This window comes from Tilletiaria anomala (genome assembly GCF_000711695.1).
Source record: "Tilletiaria anomala UBC 951 chromosome Unknown K437scaffold_27, whole genome shotgun sequence".
NCBI lineage: Eukaryota > Fungi > Basidiomycota > Exobasidiomycetes > Georgefischeriales > Tilletiariaceae > Tilletiaria > Tilletiaria anomala.
In genome coordinates, this window is record NW_013546995.1 from 70474 (window position 1) to 88972 (window position 18499).

General features: G+C 55.8%; 7 protein-coding genes across 7 annotated transcripts; 1 reads left to right on the plus strand and 6 right to left on the minus strand.

The window, feature by feature from the left end:
• Positions 1-18: 18 nt before the first annotated feature.
• On the minus strand, positions 19-3361 carry K437DRAFT_293986 (uncharacterized protein). Its single transcript, XM_013388529.1, has 4 exons — positions 2051-3361; positions 1270-1944; positions 532-1177; positions 19-438 (listed from the first exon to the last, which is right to left on the minus strand). Exons 1-4 carry the CDS (start codon positions 3091-3093, stop codon positions 157-159), a joined length of 2646 nt encoding a protein of 881 aa, XP_013243983.1. The 5' UTR covers positions 3094-3361; the 3' UTR covers positions 19-156.
• A 240-nt stretch (positions 3362-3601) lies between these two features.
• K437DRAFT_255697 (uncharacterized protein) lies at positions 3602-4616 on the plus strand. Its single transcript, XM_013388530.1, has 2 exons — positions 3602-3881; positions 3983-4616. The coding sequence occupies exons 1-2, from the start codon at positions 3786-3788 to the stop codon at positions 4235-4237; spliced, it is 351 nt and encodes a 116-aa protein (XP_013243984.1). The 5' UTR covers positions 3602-3785; the 3' UTR covers positions 4238-4616.
• Positions 4517-7083, minus strand: K437DRAFT_255698 (left border a protein). The gene is made up of 6 exons (XM_013388531.1): positions 6612-7083; positions 6299-6533; positions 6022-6226; positions 5881-5954; positions 5346-5812; positions 4517-5269 (listed from the first exon to the last, which is right to left on the minus strand). The coding sequence occupies exons 1-6, from the start codon at positions 6875-6877 to the stop codon at positions 4888-4890; spliced, it is 1629 nt and encodes a 542-aa protein (XP_013243985.1). The 5' UTR covers positions 6878-7083; the 3' UTR covers positions 4517-4887.
• Positions 7084-8143: 1060 nt separating this feature from the next.
• K437DRAFT_267738 (uncharacterized protein) lies at positions 8144-8752 on the minus strand (the record flags this gene model as incomplete). Its single annotated transcript, XM_013388532.1, has 1 exon — positions 8144-8752. One exon carries the CDS (start codon positions 8750-8752, stop codon positions 8144-8146), a length of 609 nt encoding a protein of 202 aa, XP_013243986.1.
• A 445-nt stretch (positions 8753-9197) lies between these two features.
• Positions 9198-10261, minus strand: K437DRAFT_90383 (uncharacterized protein). Its single transcript, XM_013388533.1, has 2 exons — positions 9808-10261; positions 9198-9713 (listed from the first exon to the last, which is right to left on the minus strand). The coding sequence occupies exons 1-2, from the start codon at positions 10180-10182 to the stop codon at positions 9573-9575; spliced, it is 516 nt and encodes a 171-aa protein (XP_013243987.1). The 5' UTR covers positions 10183-10261; the 3' UTR covers positions 9198-9572.
• On the minus strand, positions 10262-10968 carry K437DRAFT_90382 (uncharacterized protein). Its single transcript, XM_013388534.1, has 2 exons — positions 10431-10968; positions 10262-10377 (listed from the first exon to the last, which is right to left on the minus strand). The coding sequence occupies exons 1-2, from the start codon at positions 10847-10849 to the stop codon at positions 10341-10343; spliced, it is 456 nt and encodes a 151-aa protein (XP_013243988.1). The 5' UTR covers positions 10850-10968; the 3' UTR covers positions 10262-10340.
• An 828-nt stretch (positions 10969-11796) lies between these two features.
• K437DRAFT_293990 (uncharacterized protein) lies at positions 11797-18461 on the minus strand. The gene is made up of 4 exons (XM_013388535.1): positions 17528-18461; positions 17164-17448; positions 13225-17097; positions 11797-13156 (listed from the first exon to the last, which is right to left on the minus strand). The coding sequence occupies exons 1-4, from the start codon at positions 18288-18290 to the stop codon at positions 11823-11825; spliced, it is 6255 nt and encodes a 2084-aa protein (XP_013243989.1). The 5' UTR covers positions 18291-18461; the 3' UTR covers positions 11797-11822.
• Positions 18462-18499: the final 38 nt, after the last annotated feature.

Consider the following 18499-nt stretch of genomic DNA (forward strand, 5'->3'; position numbering starts at 1 on the left):
AGTTACCCATGTTTGGGTGGCTGTTGTACGCATATGACACTATGACATCTTGACGTTACACATTCATTGCACTCAGTCGCATTGCATGGCCCCGCTTGGTGCTTTTGCAGCTCCCATGGCACGCCGAATGGTGCTCAAGGATCCAAAGTATGAAGCTTATGAAGCAGGGCATAGATACAGGCAGATGACCAGCGGAAGCCCGTGCTGGCTGATCCGCGCCTGTAGCGTCAGCTGCGCTCGCAGTCGCAAGACGGATGGCGATCCATCTTGGAGCGTCTCTGATGCCCCTTCCAGCAGCTTGCCGCTGCGCGGGTCGAGCGCTGGTTTGTCGTGGAGCAATAGCGATCGGTCGATTTCCATGGTGTGCGTTAGGCTGGGGCCCCACTCGGGCTCCTCGCGGTCTTCCCGGAACAGCTTGAGGCACTCCTCGGCATATTTCTGCGATGGAGGAAGAGTTCAAAATTGTCAGCAGGGGATACTTCACATTACTCGCCTTCAGGCGTGCAACCAAGCTTGGATGCAAAGACTCACATCTGTGACAGTCACTATGTCTTGCTCCTTGACCAATTGAAAGTGGAACAGCTGTCCATTGCTAAACAGGCTCTTGGGTAACTGCAGCCACGTGCTCGCTTTGCTATTTGCCCCGTAAATCTCCCCTGTCCGGCGTAGAAGGAGCATGGCGAACGGAACTTGCTCGAAGACGTGCGTTTTGTAGTGCTCAATCGAGCTGTAGATCTCTTCCTCAATGTCGAGCAGCTGCTTTTGCGAGAGCTGTCGCGAGATCTGCAGGAACTTGAGACGCACCATGCCGAGCGCCCGGTCAATGTTGGCGCAAGACTCGCGCGAGAACCGCGTGTTCATCCAGTGTGCAAGCTTGGCGTAGCCCCAGGTATAGTTGTACGACGGGATGCCGCGCAGAGCGGCGGCCGTGAGCTCTTCCTCGCGGAGGAAGATGTTGCCTGTGCCTCGCTCCGGGCTGTCAGAGCCATTCTCCGACGAGGGTCGGCTCGTCACTAAGCTTTCATTCTGCGCATCTCGTCTGGTTATTACTGTCGCCGCCGCGTTGCTCTGTTGCGCAGGCGTGTGCCTCCAGGGTATCATCGTCGCCAGAGTGTTCTCTTCAGACACGCCGAGTGAAGCAGACAGCAAGCCAGTCGGCTTGTCTGCGAATGTATCCCTACAGCACCAGACGAAGCCCCACAGAAAAGCAGCAGCGGCGAATGTCAGCCGGCGAAGACGAATGGTGGGGCTAAGCGTGAATGCACTCACTTGAGATCGAAGACCTTGTTTCCACCTTCCAACAACCGCTCCAGCTCCTCTTTATCTCTGTCATCCATAAGTTCGTCCAAAAGTCGAGATGCTCCTGCACCTTTTCCCCTTGATTCTGAGTCGGGCTCCCCATGCGCACCGCCGTTGACGTCTACATCATCGCCATCAACAGCAGCATCTCCATCCTTATTTGCGATAGGTTGTTTGCCCTGCAGTTGCCGCTGCCTCTCTTGCGATCCAGCAGGCGTCCCACGCCTCGTGCTGGTCGGTATGGAATGATCTTTGGAAAGCAACAGCGATATGGGTAGCTTGAGCCGATAGTCCTCCTGCTCGAGATTTTCCAGCATCTCCACCTCCTCGTTCGTTCTGGTGGAGGGTCCCGATCGTCTCATATCTGGACTTCTGCCATGGGTTCCACGTGCTTGGGACGTGGAGGAAGAGCTACGCTCGTTTCGTGAGTTAGAAGACGATATATTTTGCTCGTCAGGGTCTGATGAAGGATGAGCTCCTCCTCCTGCGCGTCCGGGGGGCCGTGCTCTGCCTACTGAGCATTCGATATCGCTTTGGGCTCCGTGCCCACATGGCTTTGGTTTTGACCGCTGCTGCACTTTGCTTGTACCTGGCGATTCCATCGTCGGCTTGTCTTTGCACATGTGCGCTATGCCGCGCTTTGTGCTTTCATAAATAAACACAAATAATTTCGCATGTATGTCAGCGCTCAAGCAATCACACGAGGAAGGCGATGATCTCCAAGAATGCATCGAGAGAAAATATTGCTCACCAGCGTGCACATGGTCTCGCCACTTCGCACGGCATATGACTTCGTTGGCAAAAGACACACGCCCTCTTCACCTTCTTGCGGCTTGTCGGCGTCTCTCCATCCTCGCCATCGGCGCCATCGGCGCTCTTGCCACCAGCGCCATTGCCGTCGTGTGCGCCGCCTGAAGCCGGGGAATCCGTGAGGTACTTGAACTGACGCGCTCGCTTGCGCTTCTGAGCGGTTGTCTCCACAACTGCACCGCCTGCACCTGTGCTGGAACCAGCGTCCGCGCCTGTATCAGTCGGACCACTGGCCGCACTTCCCGGTGCAGCGATCGTCTCCCTGCTCATAGTGTCTGACTTGGACCTTACGGCAGTGACCCCTGTAGAAATGGTACTGTAGCTAACAGATTTCGTCGGCCAGTCTGCTGTAGCAGGGAGCGAATGCTGCGCTGCAGCCGTAGCAACAGCCGATGTTGAACCAACAAGATAGATACTCGGTTGTGGCCCAGCAGCAGGAGCGTGACCCGGCGAAGTGCTCGGCAAGTTCCCTTCGTTCCCCTGCTGCGGTTGCGCAGAAGACAGCGAATGTGCTCCTGGAGCTTGTAAGCGATAGGCGGCTGTAGGAAGCTCGGTTGGAATATAGGACGAGTGTGTCAAAGGTCCTTGGAAGCCGCCATCAGATGGCCCAGAGGATTGATTTGCACCGGAAGCAGAAAGTGACGTGGGCATTCCACGCGCATGATTTCCAAATTGATAACCTCCATGGCTGGGGTGCGGAGGAGCGTGAGCGTAGCCTGCCTGTTGGAATGGCGATAAACCAGAAGGAAAGTATTGCTGCTGTGCATGTTGATGAGTGTGATGCGATTGTGATTGCGAAAAAGGGTGCAGAGGAGAGTGGGATGGCAAGGCTGGTGAAAAGGCTTGTGTGAATGGCTCGCCTTCGAAGGGATTGTCGCGTAATGCTTGCTTGGCTAGCTGAAAGGCATCCGAAGCAACAGAGGATGCGGACGCGGAGGACGAGGAGCGGTCCACGGCGGGAGAGATCCCTTGCTTGTGTGCCATGACGGCCTAAGTGGCCAAGTCGCTCTTCAAGTCAGTCCAGTGTGGACCCTGGGCCCTTGCAAGCCACGCCTAGATTGCTGCTTGCTCCTTATTCCCTACGACGCCGTGCCAACAATGATCGAGCTTCGATGTGGTTCCCACGACATTTTGACCTTCTTGCGACAGGTGGGCACCGATACATGGCGAACCTCCCTTACTCGTCTCCGTGCAATGCGGGTGCACGCAGCTCTGTACATGTCTCTCCAAAGGCATGGTGGCCGCGCTACCTCTGGATCTCGACCATCTGAAACAGACGTGAGCTTCACGTGAACAACGGAGCATCTTCATCACATCCGACGAGCGGACGACCTAGCACCGGATTGTGAATAGGGTTACATGACTACAGCGCGTTGGTCTGGCCTTGTTTCCATTGCACTTGAATCAACGATCTAGTCAGCTGGTGCACATGTGGTGCCTGAAAGATGTATGGAAGCAGCACATCTTCCATTTCTTGGCTCTCATCGATCATCTCAATTATCAGCCCTTGTGCACACAACAGGCGCTGATCGATACCTCTCCACGACCAGGTCCTTCCGAGATCGGATCAAGGTGTGCGTCTCTGCTAGAGCCAGCATCAACGGCAGGCCCCGAGGGCGGCCCGACACTGATCTGAATCTCGGCGGCCTTGCAGTTGCAAGCAGATCGACGCACAAATGTCGCGGGCAGCCAAGGTAACACTCGCAGCCTCAGCGGTTCTGTCCGGTCTCACAGTATGGGGCGTGCATTACATGCAAGATGCAGAGAGAGCGGTGCGGCTTCCAAGCGATTCATTTTTTGACCTTTGTTGTTTCACAGGCACTGAACGAACCCCATTCACCTTTTCCTTCAACATCTCTCTGCTTATTTTCAGGTCATGTACAAGGGCGTAGAACGCGACGAAGCACGACAGGCCGAGAAGAAGCGACAACGGGAACTGGACCTGCAGCTGAACAAGGAGAGAGAGCAGGAATTCCAAAAGGTCCAGCCTACCAGCGGTTTCCTTGCGAAACAGCAGCAGCATGGCCAGATGCAAGAGCGCATAAATGGACGCAAGGAGGGGTCAGATAAACAAGAACAAGAGCTAGGTCACGGGCAAAACAAGCAGTCTTGGTGGTTATGGCGATAGCGCTGAGCTGGAGGCTGAAAGGCTGCTATACTCATTTCTGCAGCATACCATCCGCTGCCGCCGCCGCCACTTTTCAGGTCTCGAATACCACCTGCCATTCCTCATGCCACAGCCTCTACGAGCGCATCACCCACTGCGGCAGGTACACGTGGACTCGCAAACAGCTCAAAAATACTGGAAGGAGTTTGCACCACTGGTGGCTACTCCCGATCGCGAGACGCACATCACTACGTTTTCGAAGGCGCTCCCATAGATGCTTTATCCATCAGCAAATCCCAGCTAGTAGTCTACGTAGAGCAACCCTGTCAATCTTGCTTCTCTGTAGCATATGTACATCGCATTATTGACGCACTCCTCTGCGCTCGAGGGGTGTCTTGCGGGTGGAAAGTGAAAAGTCCATGCCATGCGAAGTCGCAAGAAGCCGATAGTGCAATACAAAAGGGGGCTGAAGCGTAAGGGGCTCTTAAGCTATGGATGCAGTTCCCAGGCTACTGGCCGCCACAAACGGTACGATGGAAGGGGTGCCCAACAGTAGGAGGGGAGCCTCATCTGAGAGGAGTGCTTCAAGAAAGCGTGCTCGACTCCTCAGCTTTTAACGCCCATCGCCTCCCTATGCGCTATGTTCGGACGGCTCCCGAGGAGCGATGCTCTCAGAGCAAAGCCACAGCGCCACCGGTAATAGCAGCGAGCGCGGCGCACACCATTGCCTCGGGGCTGCGCAGGAATCCGCCAACAGCGGCATTGAAGCTCTTGTACGGATCAACGGGCGCGCCGTTGCTGTCGCTGCCATCGCTGTTGGTCGTCGCAGAGCTGGTCAGGTTCGCGCCGTTGGGTCCAATCGGGCGCGTACCGTCGGTGAAAGCGCAGCTGCTGTCACTGCACAGGCATTTGCCAGCGATCGGGTCCCACCAGGGAGTGTCGCAATTAGAACCAATGCGCGTTCGGTTGCTGCCATCTGCGTTCTTCTGCGGCGGGTTCGGCTGCTGTGGGGAAGGCGTAGTGACCGGGCAACCATAGCAGGTGTAGAATGGACTGAGGGGCAGGGAGATCAGTACGTGCATACACAGTATTCGGGATGGTAGTAGCGACTTGGAGAAGGGCGACTCACGAGTTATTGAGAGCGTCACCGGGTGTGTCGCTGATGCAGTGCTGCAAGAGACCGGCCTCATTCGGCATCATGCCGTTGCAGATCTTCGCGTTGACCACAGGTGTCTGACACTTGAACTCGTCAAGAGTATTGAGCTGCGAGGCAGGAACAGGATTCTTCATCCAAGAAATGAGCTGTCTATTGTTGATGATCCACACATTCTGCATCGAGCTGTTCGTCGTAGCCCAGTCAAGGAACCTGTTGACAGCGTTGATCATGGCAGTTGGCGAAGAGAGGCCAGGGTAATTCGTCGCTAGATGGATCGGATGCGAGTACAGACCGAAAGGCTGTCGGTTGCCATTGTAGTGCGCCAGGAATGTGTTCTGCAGCCAGCTAAGCAGGTCATCTGCATTCGTCGTGTCGAGCCATGGGTCCATCAAGTGGGCGCCAGCCGCGCCGCGCTGGTCAAAGATGCCGTACATGGGGATCTGCGCACAAGCAAGGGGTCGTTGTGGTCAGCGACGGTGAGTAAACTGCGGCCGGTTGCACAACTCACCTCCCAGAAGCCCGGTAATTTTGGTTCGCCATTGCAAATGTTTGCTACCGCAGTGCAGTCATTCGCCATTCCATCTGCAATGATGCGATTTTTTTTAGCCAACGTGCCTCTCGCCGCACGCAGTGGCGCAGAATAACTCACTGTCGAGAGTGTACGGCCAGAATGCATCCGTGTTTGGATCCGTTACAGGAACAGCAGACGAGGAAGAAGAGTCGTACGTAAACTTGTACTGCGCAAGTGTCTCGAGCGTCTCCCTGGTGTAGTTGAGGTACGGCGCACGGAACCCGATGATCTCCTTGAATGGGATACCGGACAACGCATTCAGCGCAATGAGGTTTCCACGAATCTGCCAAGGAGTGGGGCAGTGTCAACCGCGTGATGGCGTCTCTCAACGAAGCATGCCAACGCAGTCTCTCACCTCATCTGCACCAGGTTGCGCCGGGTGGTAGATAGTATGGTCCGCAATTTCGTTGCCAGCAACATACCAGTCGGTGACCATCGAGTAGTTGGTGTAGTTGAGCGAGACAAAGTATGTCATTGTCGCCGGACAGCCGTTCGGGTTCTTGCGCTGAGCAAGGAATTGCTGCAGTGCAGAGATCGTGTACGATTGCACGGCATCATCTGCAGTGAAGGTGATAAACTGCGGTACTTCCCTGTATGCCAGAAGCAAAAGCAACCATCGGCAAGATCATCAGCAGGATGAGATTCACAGCCCAAGAGCTAACACGCACGAAGGATTAAGGCCGCCAGGCGGTCTGGTGGAAGCACAGTTGCAGTTGGGGAGTTTGCAAGTGTTAGGATCGCACTTGTAGTTGGCAGCGGAAGCACCACCACTGGGTCCAGTAATCTGACCCTCGCCAGGGCTCGAGTTCAGTTGGCGTTTGGCCATGTGCACGCTGTCATGCCGGCACCCGCTGGATAAAAGGTCACCCGGGAAGGCGAGAGTGGCTGCGGCCAGCGCTGCCACACCGGCCACAAATGTGGTTTCGAAGCGCATGGCTGAACGCTAAGAATGGTCCGCGCCGGAGGAGTTGCTCAAAAGCGTGTGAATATGTGAACTGTCTTTGTTGTGGCGAAGCCGCGAAGAGGTGGCTCAGGATGATGCGAGACTTTGCACTCAGGTTCAAAGATTTGGCTCGTATCTGGCAAGGTGCCGACGTCCGTTTCCTGAACAGAACAGGAGGGCTTGGGGACTACTTGCACGGGTAGGTGATGAAGATGGAGATGAAGCCAAGCGCAGGAAACTAGAACACCAAATCGAATCCGAATCGAATGTGGACCTCACGCAGTCAGCGTGCTGAATGTGTTCACGCACCGGAACCCCTGCGGCCCCTCGACGCGCCCCTGCAGGCCAGAGACTGGGTAGAACACGGCACTGCGGTGATAGTTCCTTGGTTTTTTTACAGGTCAAACACGAAAACTAACCCGAAAACAAATGGGACCTTTTGTTGAAAACTTAAACCCACCCCAGTTGCCACTAAATCCTCGAGTAGGCATGACCCCCCCCATATCGACACAAAGAGCAACATAGCTTGTTATTAGGTAGTCGTGGGATAAGCCCTTGTACGTCTGTTGCGAGTCGCCATGCTTCGTGTCACTTACACTCCTCACACACGAGCTTTAAGCTTACCATGACAATCAGGCCCGCAGATGTTCAGTTTGTTGATCGAGGAGCCTTGAGAACCTGGCAGCGAACTCAATACACGCTGTGCTGGAAATGGCGCATGAAGCTTGCTCGCCGCCGGCACTAGGTGATCCCGTCAAGGGCCGGATCCGTTTGAAATGAAATGTCATGTTTGCCCAGGGTCCAGGGCAACGATTGGAACAATAACAGACCTCGTCCGAGCGCAGTGACGCCGCGAATGGTCCGGCATGAGCATTGACGCCTTGGAGGTTGAGATGATCGGCAAGACTTGAAGACACTCGGGGAACTTTCAATGCGAAGGATAGGATACAGAATACTCACGGTTCCAATTGCTGAACACTGCATTCTTACTGGTAATCATTTGCAAGGCCCACCGTGAATGTAGTGGCTAAACTGTCGCTGCAGAAGCGGTCCAGACTGAGCTCTAGTGTATGTTGTGTGATGCCCTGTCGCCGAGTCCAGGTATTCAATTGTCCTCAACGCGTCATGGAAAGACCGCTGCAGCGGCCTGTCCTCGTTCTGCTGAGCGACGAACAGCCAGCCTCGTCCTTAGCGTCATTCGATCTGCTACCGTGTTGCCGGTATTTGTTCAGACAAGCGCGGCATGGGGGCTCTATGCTACCGCTTGCTCAGCGCCTCCAATCTCTCAATAGCCGTCTTAAGCTGTGCAACCGCTTCGTCCGTGCGGCTCTGCATCTCCGCTACTTGCTTGTACATCCGATCAATGTGCGAAGGCTCTCTCGGATCAATGTCTGGCCGCGAAAAGGCAGTGTCTGAGACCTTCTGGCTACGGCTAGAGCCGGGCAGAAGAGTAGACCCGTCGAAGCGCAGACAGTCGCTGCAGATCTGAATATAGTACCTGGCCGCTTCGACTGCAGCTGTGTTTGCTTTTGCCATCGTTGCCGGCGCCGTTACTTCCTCTCGCTCGCCTTGAGAACGGCGGCTAGGCGCTGGGAAGAGCGTATCGAGCGCTGCATCGAAGGATGCCAAATCTGTGATGGTCAACGCACCAGCACTTGGGCCTGCAATGGAGCTGGAGTTGGATGCCAGCAGCTTCCGTCCGAGAGCCAATAAGCCCTCTGTGCTGTGGCCATCATCTGTCGCGTCTGGATTCTTGGTCACTTTCGCCGACGATGAGGATGTTGACTGGCTCTTGAGCGCTCTCAAGTCTGCTAGTGCATCGTCGACACTGATTGCCGTGACGAGTGCCTGTTGTTGTATGAGCATCTTGATCGGAGCAGCTGCTGCGAACAACAAGCTCCGCCTTTTCGCGGGTTCGACCTGCGGCTTTTGCCTGCAGCCTCGGCGTAAGATATGACAAGCTCTCGCGGGCAAATGGCGGCGATGGAAGATCGAAGCCGTTCCAGCTCCGGATCTGTGCCTCGCTGACTTAGCTCGTTGCTTCTGTGGCCTGTTTCGATCGCCTTGAGTGCCACGGCGAGTCGGAAGAGTGTGAAAAAGGAGATACTTAAGACCCAAGAAAAGTCAAGGGCCAAAGGCTCAAGGATGTGAATGTCTTCAGTTGGAAGGGCAAAAGAAGCGAAGTTAGTGGAAGCGAGGTTTCGGACAAGAGTCGGGAACAATCACTTCGGTGTGCAAAGCAAACGAGAGAGATTCAAGCGATTACAAGTGGTGGTGGTATAACATTTGAAGTCTCTTCTCTATAATCTACAACAAGAGTGTTTACAACAGACAGAGGCCACAGAAGTAGGATGAAACCTGTTCTCTCTGATATGTAAAATGGAAATGCAAGCCCCCCCCGTGCCGACGGAGGAAACTGTCGAGTAGCCCCATGACTTTGTGAATGTGCATGGCCACGTGGATGGCTGGCTACACGTCGTAATGAGGATAGTCGCAATGTCAGAAAGGGACGAGACACGCGCTCCCTCGCAAGACGGAGTTGAATGCCGAGCTATATGTATGTCGAATAAGTGGTGATGGCGGTGGTGGTGATGGACGCTTTGGAAAGTAGACTCGAGTGTCATCAAGGGAGAGAATGATCCGTGCGACAGCGAATCGATGTTTGGAGTTATAGAGAGGGCAGACGCTACCGTCTCTTGACCTTTCTTTCTACTGGCCCTCGGACAATGTTGGAGTTGCTTGCCTGCGGCGCAGCCCTGATATCTTGGAAGAAAACGAGCAGATTGGCATCCGCATCATTGATACGGATCTCGCGAGTACCAAAGGACTGAGGCGCAAAAAGGAGAAATGGTGGTCAGCCAAGTGATTCATCATCACGGGTCTGGTGGGTGGTTGGAGGGAAAGGAGGTGCATACACTAACCGTGTTCTGCGGTCGTCCATGTATGCGCGCCTTGCCGAACTGGAACGCAGGGAAGTAATCGTCCTCAGACGGGTGCGTGCGCTGGGCGCGGTAGTAGATCTCATCGAACATGTCGTCAACATTGGCCACCTCGACGTGCACGCTCATTGGTGGGAACGGCGGGTCCTGTGGCTGTGGCGGCGGGTATGGCGTGCGCAGGTAGAGCTGCACGCCTTCCTCTGCGCCCTGGAGCATCGGCTTTCCGGACGGCGTGCGGCAGATGTTCGCAAGCGACTTGTCCGGCTTGGACACGTTGACGAAGCCGAGGATCTCCTTGTAGAACGGCAGTGCGGACGCAATGTCCGACACCATCAGGCACGGTATCGCGCGCATCATGCGTCCTTTCTTGCTTGACAGCGGAACGGGCTTGCGGTGCTCGTACGTTTCGTGGTCCTCCTCCCAGCAGCCCAGAACGGTGATTTCCTCTGGCTTTGGCGGCGGCGCAGGTATTCCTCGCCTGCCCGTGCTAGGCGGTAGCCTTGCCGCGTCGGAAATTACCCTGTAGGAGGTTTACATCCAAAGGAAGCGGATCTAATGAGTGCGTGTAGCAGCAAAGGGTGAAGCTAATGACAGACCGAACGTACCTCTGATTGGCCATTATGATGGAGGCAGACCATTCTGCTTTTGTGTCATCAGAGAGTGTGAACGTGAGATTCGGCTTGCGACCCTCGGAGAACGACAAGCGTCTCGATTCTGTGTACTTGTTGAGCGTGCCACCCGGCGGCCCTGTTAGGGGTCCATATGCAGCGACCTTGGCGGCCGCCAAGCTGTCCGCAGCCATGGTCCCCACCAAGGAGGACGAGCAAGAGGAAGAAGCTAGCGAAGATGCTGATGTCGACTCTGGCGTCACCGGCCCTGCCGACTCGGGCGGGGATGGCGTCATTCTGCTTCCAATGCCGGTGCTAATGATGCCGATGCTGCGTGCGAATGGGTCAGTAGGAGCAGGGGCGACGCTAAGTCGGCTCGCAAGGGGTTTGGCACCGAGAATATCTATGGGGCCCATTTCCTTGTGGGCTGACGGCTAGCGGTGTGCCCGTGGACAGAATCAAAAGGGGATAGTATCGTCTATGGCGATGAATCCTGCTCGAACCGGGGTGAATGTGCGCCGTCGAGCAGGGCTTGATGTAACGTGCGGTGTATTCGACGGATCGAGGAAGCACGTGCGTCGCTCGCCACTGCGGAGAGACGGCTCTTGTGTGCGAGGCGTCCAGTCGAAGGTGGCACCGGTGCCCGTCTATATGTATGCGGCAGAACTTGTGTCTGCGTTTCCGTTTCCCATGTCCTTCCTGCTTGTTCGCAACAAGCAGAAGCAGGTCATGGCTACGACGGCGAAGGTGCAAATGTAACTATGACTGTTGGCTGACGCCGGGATGGGTCAGCGATAACAGTAGCCATGACCAGCTGTAATAGGCTGACTGGCTGACGGAAACAGTGCATAACAGCGCTTCGCCCTCGGTCAGGCGCCTGGCTGCTCTTGAGCATTTGATCAGTGTCTTATCGTGGGGGGCTGACGCGTCGCAAAACTTGCCATAAAAATAAAAACTACTGGTTGATTCTCCGCCTGATAATGTTTGGGGACGCTGACGCGGGAAACTAGCACCACGCCGGTGTACGTGGCAGCCTGCTCGTCGGTGTTAAGGTGAGGTTAACAACTATGCCGAAATGCAATGCATTGCGTCGGCGCGGGCTCAACACCGCTTGTTAACTGCGCTCACCACGAAACGCTCCTACTTAGTGGATCTCGCCAGGTTGCGCACGTGTCATGATGGTTTGACATCCCCGCGGTGCATGGCCTAGGCAGATAGTAGATGGACGGCTTGCAACCACGGCGGAGCGCCTTGCCTGGATGCTTCTCAAGCATGTTTGGAGGACTGTGAGAGGTGGGCCTGACGGACAGAGCCCGCCGGCGGGTTACTGCTCGGATATTTGCTCGCCGAAGATGTAATACGTGAACGGCAAAAATACATGAGGCAGCATCACACTCCGCCGTGGGCCCGCGCTAGCTTCGTCTGGAGCGTACCAAGCAGACTCTTGACGAAGCCAAACCATCTGCTCTCGTAGATCTCGCATCCTACATCATCGACAAACTTGTCTGCGATCTGTTGCACGAAATTCAGGTAATCTTTGCCCGCCTCGCTCTGCGGTTGGTGTTGTTGCTGCGCGTCCACCTCCTCGCACAGCGAAGACAGCAGATGCGGCAGGCCTTCCAGCATCAGCCGTTTCCCCGTCGAGCTCACCAGGCCCTCTTGTCGCATGTTTCGCAGCGTCACACGGAGCACCGCAGCGCGCATATTGAGAAACTTTACGCGCGAAATGCTCGCTGTCGCTGCAAGTGTTTGCGCCTGTGGCTGCGTTTGAGGAATCTGCGACTGCTGCATCGGCGCTGATGGTGCCTGGACTGCCTCTGTTTGCCGCGCGTATCCAGACTCGGTCGATTCGCTCGCATCATTGCTGCCGCAGGCGACGGTCAGCGCAGCTAGCACGCCGTCAAAGAATGGAAGGGGTGGCTCCACCTCTGCAAGAGCACGAGTGAATGGCGCCTGCACCGAAATGAGGCGTGCACCGACACTGCGGTACCACATCTTGACGATCTCGTGCGTATGCGTCCGCAGCACGGCCGGGTCCAGATCGACCATGTTAAGCATGAAGCGCAGCGATGCGTCCCGCGCGTCGAGGCCGGCCGGAAGGCGCTGAATGGACGATGGTTTGTTGGTGCTGATGAACGCTTCCCACATTTGGACGCCGTTGTGCACCAGCACGTGCGCCCAACCTGCCCAGCTGTCGAGCAGGCGCTCGAGCAACGTGCGCCGCTCATCAAGCTTCGACAGGCCGTCTAACGCCTCGAGCGATACGTTGCGCAGCATTCGACCAGCCATTGTTGCATCGATGCCCAGCGAGATGCGTGAGCCAGTTGGCCCGCTTTGTTCAGAATGAAGCAGGTTCGACACGACCCAGAACAGCATGTTAGTCAGACGCTCCGGCGTCGTGCGAGCCAATTCCCGATCCTTTTGTTGGAACTCTGCAAGCGTTCGCGCGCCTGCAGAGGGGGACGCGACGTGCGGTGGTACGGCGGCGGCGGCTTCGGCTGCATCCAAGACGGCGCCCAAGGCCGTGTCGTTGAAATCCGCCTCTTTCCATAGGCAATCCCAACTATCTTGTGTGTCCTCTCCAGTCTCGATCTGCACCCTTGTCTCGAGCTGCTCCAGGAGCCGGAGCCGACGACTGAGAAATGCTTGCAGACATGCGACAGCCTCCAGTGCGATGGTCGCATCGTTCACGATAGGGCTCGTGAGCAGCTCGTCAGTCCAGACTAGCAGGCGCGGCATACGTGTCAGGAAGAGATCAAACCAAATCAAGCACATTTCTTTCTCCACTCACCTGGGCTCAAAAGTAGTTTATCTGGGAAGGGCTGCTTGTCGGGAGGTGCATCGGGTGCTAAAGATGCGTGCAAAATGACGTTGCGCAACGCGCGAAGTGCAGCCTTCAAGAGAAGACTGGTGTTGGCCTTTCGTCGATGTCGCAGACGATCTGCCATCAGGTCGCCCGAGGTGCCGCCTGTTGCCAGCGTAAGAGAGACCTTCAGTCTCCTGACGACCTCCTCGAACCATGTGACGACGTCTTCGAGACCGAGACGGTGATGTTGACAGACAACGCCGAGGTACTGCACCGCACGAATGCAGACCAGCTGAGCGCTGTGATCAGCTTGAGCGAAATCAAGCCAGCCTTGAACCCGACGCATCTGCCACCGCGCCTCGCCTGGATCAGGTGCCATATACAATGTGACGGTCGCCATCGAGTAGAGGTTGTAAAGTCGCGACAGTTCCAGCTTTGTAGGCGCTTGGTCCGCCGCGAATTTGGTCCTTTGCACCGGCAGCAGGCGATGGAAGAAGCGCGACGTTTCACGGATATGGTTCTCACTTTCGGCTCCTGTGCCTTGCGCTTCCTTGCCGAACCTGATCAGCAGCTTAAGGAACATGTGGAAGCTGCTGTCTCGTCGACCTTCGTCTTCTTGTTCCAACAGTGATTCGTCGAAAGCGCGAAGGAATAAAGGAAAGTCGTACCCTGTTTCGCTTGGCAGGCTCTGAAAGTAGTATCCCTTGGCGTCGAAGATAGTCTTGCACACTCGTCGAAGAAGAGATTCGCCGTCCTTGTGATCCTTACTCCACAGGCGCCAATGAAGGGTTGAGGTCAAGTGCATGATTCGTCTGAGTACCGTGTGTATGTAGATATCTCGTTGCTCCAACGCGAGGTCGCTCATTGTAGACTCCACAGACGCGTCGTACCGCAGGCATGAAGAAGTGATTGCAGTCCCGACTAGGGGCCAGTGCTCTTGCAAGAATGGTGCGGTCAACGCAGTGCCGTCTTTGGGAGATATCTGCGAGATAGCCGATAAGGTGAAGATACCAAACCATATCATCTCGCCTCGCACGTGCGGCTGGTCCGATGGGAGCTTGTCAAGCCAGGCAAGGAAAGTCTCCTCGAAGACAGCCCAGAATGATGATCCGAGCAAATGCATTAGAGCGAGCCAAAGCTCAATCGACTCGTCGCTGATCGGCTCGACCTCTGAGTCCTTCTCGTTCGCCACTGAATCCTTAAGCGAGCGCATCGTGTTGTGAAGACCGTGTTTCAGTAGCCAGTAAATGAGTGTCTTGGCAGCGAGAGCAATATCCGGAGCCTCTCCAAAGTGATCGTCATCCGTACGGGCCACCTTCCGCCAAAGTGCCATGACCTGCAAGTGGAGCCATGAGAGCTGCAAGCGCAAGCGCAGCGTTTGCGACTTGGCTGGTGCCTCCTGAGGTATTCGGTGCGACAAGTGCTCGAGACGAGCTGCGACAGATTCGCATGCTGCAGGTGCAGATGTTGAGCGAGCGTGGTGCCTGAGAAACGCGGAAAGGCAGCCGAGTGCTTCCAGGACTTGGTCTACGAGGACGATTGCATCCGAGCGTTCGCAAGTAGAAATTCGTTCGCAGCGGGAGCGAATAGAGTCGAAGAAGGTCGGTAATTGGGTCAAGACTTGCTCCACGGTTGTGTCAGCATTGAAGCCTAGGCCGAAATGAGAACTGGAAACAACACTGCGCTGCTGGCGACTGATGGCAGTGTCGCCTCCATCGACTTCTTCCAGCAAACTTTGGAGTTCTCCACGCGTAACGAAGCTATGTTCGCCCAGTCGGATGTTCTGCGATATTGCCGGGATGCCCAACTCGGTACGGATCTCGCCAATAGCTGCCCACAAGTTCGCCTTGGTGACCGCTTCTGGATCCGCCGCTGGCAACTGCAGGATTGTCGCACTTTGCAGTGGGCGCGAAACGCTTGCTGCTTTTGCTATTTCGCGCGCCCTTTGCTGCCGCTGAGCGAATGTTGTCCGCTGCTCAGGCCGCTCATCCTGCCGAGAGATCTCCATCCTTGCTGTATGCGTAGCCTCAGGCTCGTCATCTTTATTTGAGTCATCCAACACAACAAAGACAGCGTTCGGTAGCTCGGTACGCGAAGTTTCGTCCTGCTCGCGCGTCACAGAAGCTTCGCCGAACAGCTGAGCGTCCATCTCATGGTCAAGCAAGCGGCGTTGCCGTGGATTGACGATGGGAGGATTGAAGCCTGCATGCCTGGGCCCTCGAAATTGGTGGAAGCGGGGTCGGTCGTTGACATGACGCGATGACTTTTTCTTCGAGGATTCGTGGCGTCCGCGGCTGGAGACCCGTCGGTGTGCGGAGTTGCCAGAATCTGTGTCATTATGCGAATGACTGTCGCTATCATGATCAAAAATGTTGACGGATACTGGCTGCAAAGGTCGGCTGTGAGGCGCGTTCGTTCGATTCTTGCCTTTCGCCGCCATTTTGGTCGATTCTTTCGTCTTCCTTGATCCGCAATTAGATGCTCTGCTCACCTTGCGGCCGTTCGTCTTCCTCGATGAAGGGAGTCTCGAGGTCCTGGATACATACGCGGACGCGGACGCTTGCGCCCTACTCAGCATGCGATCGATGAGGTCCTCGGAGTGCTGGCGCTTGTCCAGTTGGCGCGCTCCTAGCCAAACAACCCCTTCGTCATCGTCGCTGTCACTGCTGAAGCTCCGCTCGGTCGCGCTGTCCGCTGTATCCCTCTGCTCTGATTCAGGATCCCCGACGATGTCGAATCGGGACTGCGACGCTTCCTCCACATGGCAATGTACGCGACGTCTACGCGCAACTCCAGGAACTACGTTCTCATCGTTACTGTCCCTTTCCTCCACTTCAGAGTGCACAATCCGGACTGCGCGTCGCGGCGCAGCCTCAATGTCTGACGGATCTGGCGTTGACGAGTAGTGTCCGTCAGAGTGGTATTGCTTACCCTTTCGCATCGCTTGCAAGTCTTGGATGTACTTTTTGGCCATGGCCTTGGGCATCATCTTCTTCAACACCTTGAACCTTCTTACCAGGTCTTCCTCTTCGTCCGGGTCGGATTCGCTCGTCGACTGAGCGCTCCTTCGGTGTCGACCGTTGCCCCTGTCGGTTGCAGAACGTCTGCCCCCTTTGCGGGCGGACCTAGCCTCGGGTTCTTCTTCGGCCGACGAGGTTGCATCCGAGAGCGCACGATTGGCCGACTGAAGATCGAAAGCAGACTCGCGCGCCCTCTTCCGAGGCCGGCGTTCTGGTATTTGAATACTGGCGAGTGATTCGGCCGACGGCCTTTCGCTCCGATTGTCCGAATTCGGACAAGACGCGCGTGCTCTTCTTGTCGACTTTTTCTTATTTTGTGGCCGCGTAAGCCTGTTGCCGTGACCAGCAGTTGTGGCACGAGCCCCCGCGTTGTCGTCGGAGGTTTCAGAGATATCCAAATGAAGGCTTGCAAGAAGAGGTTGAAGAGCAGGGTCATCCTGCGCGTTGGCTGTCCACGATGAGCCCAGTGCTGGAACATTGCTGATATTGGGCTTCGTCCCCGTCTTCTCCCTGACTGCGCTTCGTTGCTGGAGCTCTCGCCTCTCCATCTCCTTACGTCTCCTTTCTCTGCGCGCTTCCTGCTCAGGGTCCTCGACAAGCCAGTCGGCACCAGGCGCATTGCTGCTAGGCACATCCTTGTTCTCCTCTCTTACCCTCCTTCGCTCTTCACGCAGAGCCTCCTTGCGGCTGATGATAGCGCCCTCCCAGTTGCGCGACAGCATGGTCTTCTGATAGACCAGCTGCTCGTGCGTGAATGGATTCAATTGAGCGGCTTTACGCTCGCGCAGCCGGCGCTGCAGTTGGCGAGGTGGAGACGGAGCTAGCAATTCCGGAGGAACTGAGGCCCAGAACCAAGCGTCATGTCAAAGGTCAATCGTATCACGGCAAATCTACTATCACTCACTCTCTTCGAAGCCCACCGATCGCGCTGCTGATATCTCTTGATCTGGTGGATCAAGGTGCTCGGGACTGCGCGCTGGGGAGGATAGAAGCGAAGGCATATCTTCAAGCGGCGGCAACGTCTCGGTTTCTTGGGGTGTTTTCCGCGCGATACATGAAGCAGATTGGCTTGGAGACGGAGGTTCGGACAAGATGGAGCTTGTTGCCGAGCTCGGGGGGGAAGATACGGGTTTAAAGGCAGGAGCTCTGCTCGAGCCTCCTTGTTTCGGCTGCTCCATCGCCGGTGGTTCTTCAGGATGACAAAGGTAAATTTTCCGAAAACCCCATCAAAATAGGGACTGTATTTGGAACCACCTGAAACTGCTCACCTTGTGTCTTCTGCAGAGCGCTCTGTTGTGAATGAGCCGGTGCGGGGGTGCTTTTCGTCTCAGAAAGTTCGAATGCATCGAATGGCTTTGTAGCCTCGGCTACTCCAAAAGAAAGGAGTCGAGGCCCTTGCACATGTCCTTTCACCCAAAGTCTGTTAAAGTATTCGACTTTGCCGCGCTGCGAAGCCAAGAGATCCATTTCGTCGTCGCTGAGTTCTTTCAAAGTTTCGCTTGCGGCCCGCAGTCGGATTGCAGCACTTGGACTTGAGCGGCTGCGCTCCACTTCCATATCCAGCCTCCGGCGTTTGATTCCTGCTGGCGTTGTGGCCGGGGCAGAGCGCGCGCTTGCGACTAATGGAGATCGTTGGGTAGCTTCGACCGAGCCAACGCCTCGAACCACGTCCCTTGGCTTGTCGTCAATGGATGAGCTGACTGACCCCTCATTTGATTCTGTCGATTTGGCGCACATAGGTGACACATGAGACACCTGGCTTCGTACTGGAGATGACGATGTGAAGGTATCGGCCATGGTGGTTTCTTCAAAGGGGACCTGCTGAGAGGAGAGCGGAAGTGTCTCTGTGCTGCTGCCGATGTTGTTACTGTCCCTGCTGAGGTGACGAGCATGGCTTGGTGAGGAGGACGGCTGGCTTCGCGAGGGCTTAGAAGTCAACGTTGTACATGACTGTGAGCCCTGCGCCAGGAGCATCGCCTGTCCTTCCTGCCGCTCCTCATCGTCGGAGGTCTCGACAACCGCTGCGCTCATGGCAACCCTCTGCGTGCGACCATGACGGTTCCTTCGTACGCGCGGCGAGTCACTTGCGCTCCTTTAAGGTAAGAAGCTGCATGAGCCGAGCCACCCCAAGATAGGGCTTTATATAGAATTAAGCGATCTCTAAAAGGATGCCAGCCGCAAATGAGAAGCAAACGTCAAAAGGTCGCATAAAAGCACTTGAAAGCCAAGTATACCTCCAG

Bases quoted from the DNA above. Each gene is read 5' to 3' on its own strand.
- K437DRAFT_293986 (XM_013388529.1), bottom strand. From the start codon at position 3,093: ATGGCACACAAGCAAGGGATCTCTCCCGCCGTGGACCGCTCCTCGTCC. The intron at 1,945-2,050 runs GTGAGCAATATT...TATTTATGAAAG, and splicing joins GCGAGACCATGTGCACGCTG to CACAAAGCGCGGCATAGCGC. The intron at 439-531 runs GTGAGTCTTTGC...CCTCCATCGCAG, and splicing joins ACATAGTGACTGTCACAGAT to AAATATGCCGAGGAGTGCCT.
- K437DRAFT_255697 (XM_013388530.1), top strand. From the start codon at position 3,786: ATGTCGCGGGCAGCCAAGGTAACACTCGCAGCCTCAGCGGTTCTGTCC. The intron at 3,882-3,982 runs GTGCGGCTTCCA...GCTTATTTTCAG, and splicing joins TGCAAGATGCAGAGAGAGCG to GTCATGTACAAGGGCGTAGA.
- K437DRAFT_255698 (XM_013388531.1), bottom strand. From the start codon at position 6,877: ATGCGCTTCGAAACCACATTTGTGGCCGGTGTGGCAGCGCTGGCCGCA. The intron at 6,534-6,611 runs GTGCGTGTTAGC...TCTGGCATACAG, and splicing joins CCTGGCGGCCTTAATCCTTC to GGAAGTACCGCAGTTTATCA. The intron at 5,955-6,021 runs GTGAGTTATTCT...GCATCATTGCAG, and splicing joins CTGGCCGTACACTCTCGACA to ATGGAATGGCGAATGACTGC.
- K437DRAFT_90383 (XM_013388533.1), bottom strand. From the start codon at position 10,182: ATGATGCGCGCGATACCGTGCCTGATGGTGTCGGACATTGCGTCCGCA. The intron at 9,714-9,807 runs GTTAGTGTATGC...TTTGCGCCTCAG, and splicing joins ATGGACGACCGCAGAACACG to TCCTTTGGTACTCGCGAGAT.
- K437DRAFT_90382 (XM_013388534.1), bottom strand. From the start codon at position 10,849: ATGGGCCCCATAGATATTCTCGGTGCCAAACCCCTTGCGAGCCGACTT. The intron at 10,378-10,430 runs GTACGTTCGGTC...CGCACTCATTAG, and splicing joins ATCATAATGGCCAATCAGAG to ATCCGCTTCCTTTGGATGTA.
- K437DRAFT_293990 (XM_013388535.1), bottom strand. From the start codon at position 18,290: ATGAGCGCAGCGGTTGTCGAGACCTCCGACGATGAGGAGCGGCAGGAA. The intron at 17,449-17,527 runs GTGAGCAGTTTC...GTCATCCTGAAG, and splicing joins CGCTCTGCAGAAGACACAAG to AACCACCGGCGATGGAGCAG. The intron at 13,157-13,224 runs GTGAGTGGAGAA...CGCGCCTGCTAG, and splicing joins TAAACTACTTTTGAGCCCAG to TCTGGACTGACGAGCTGCTC.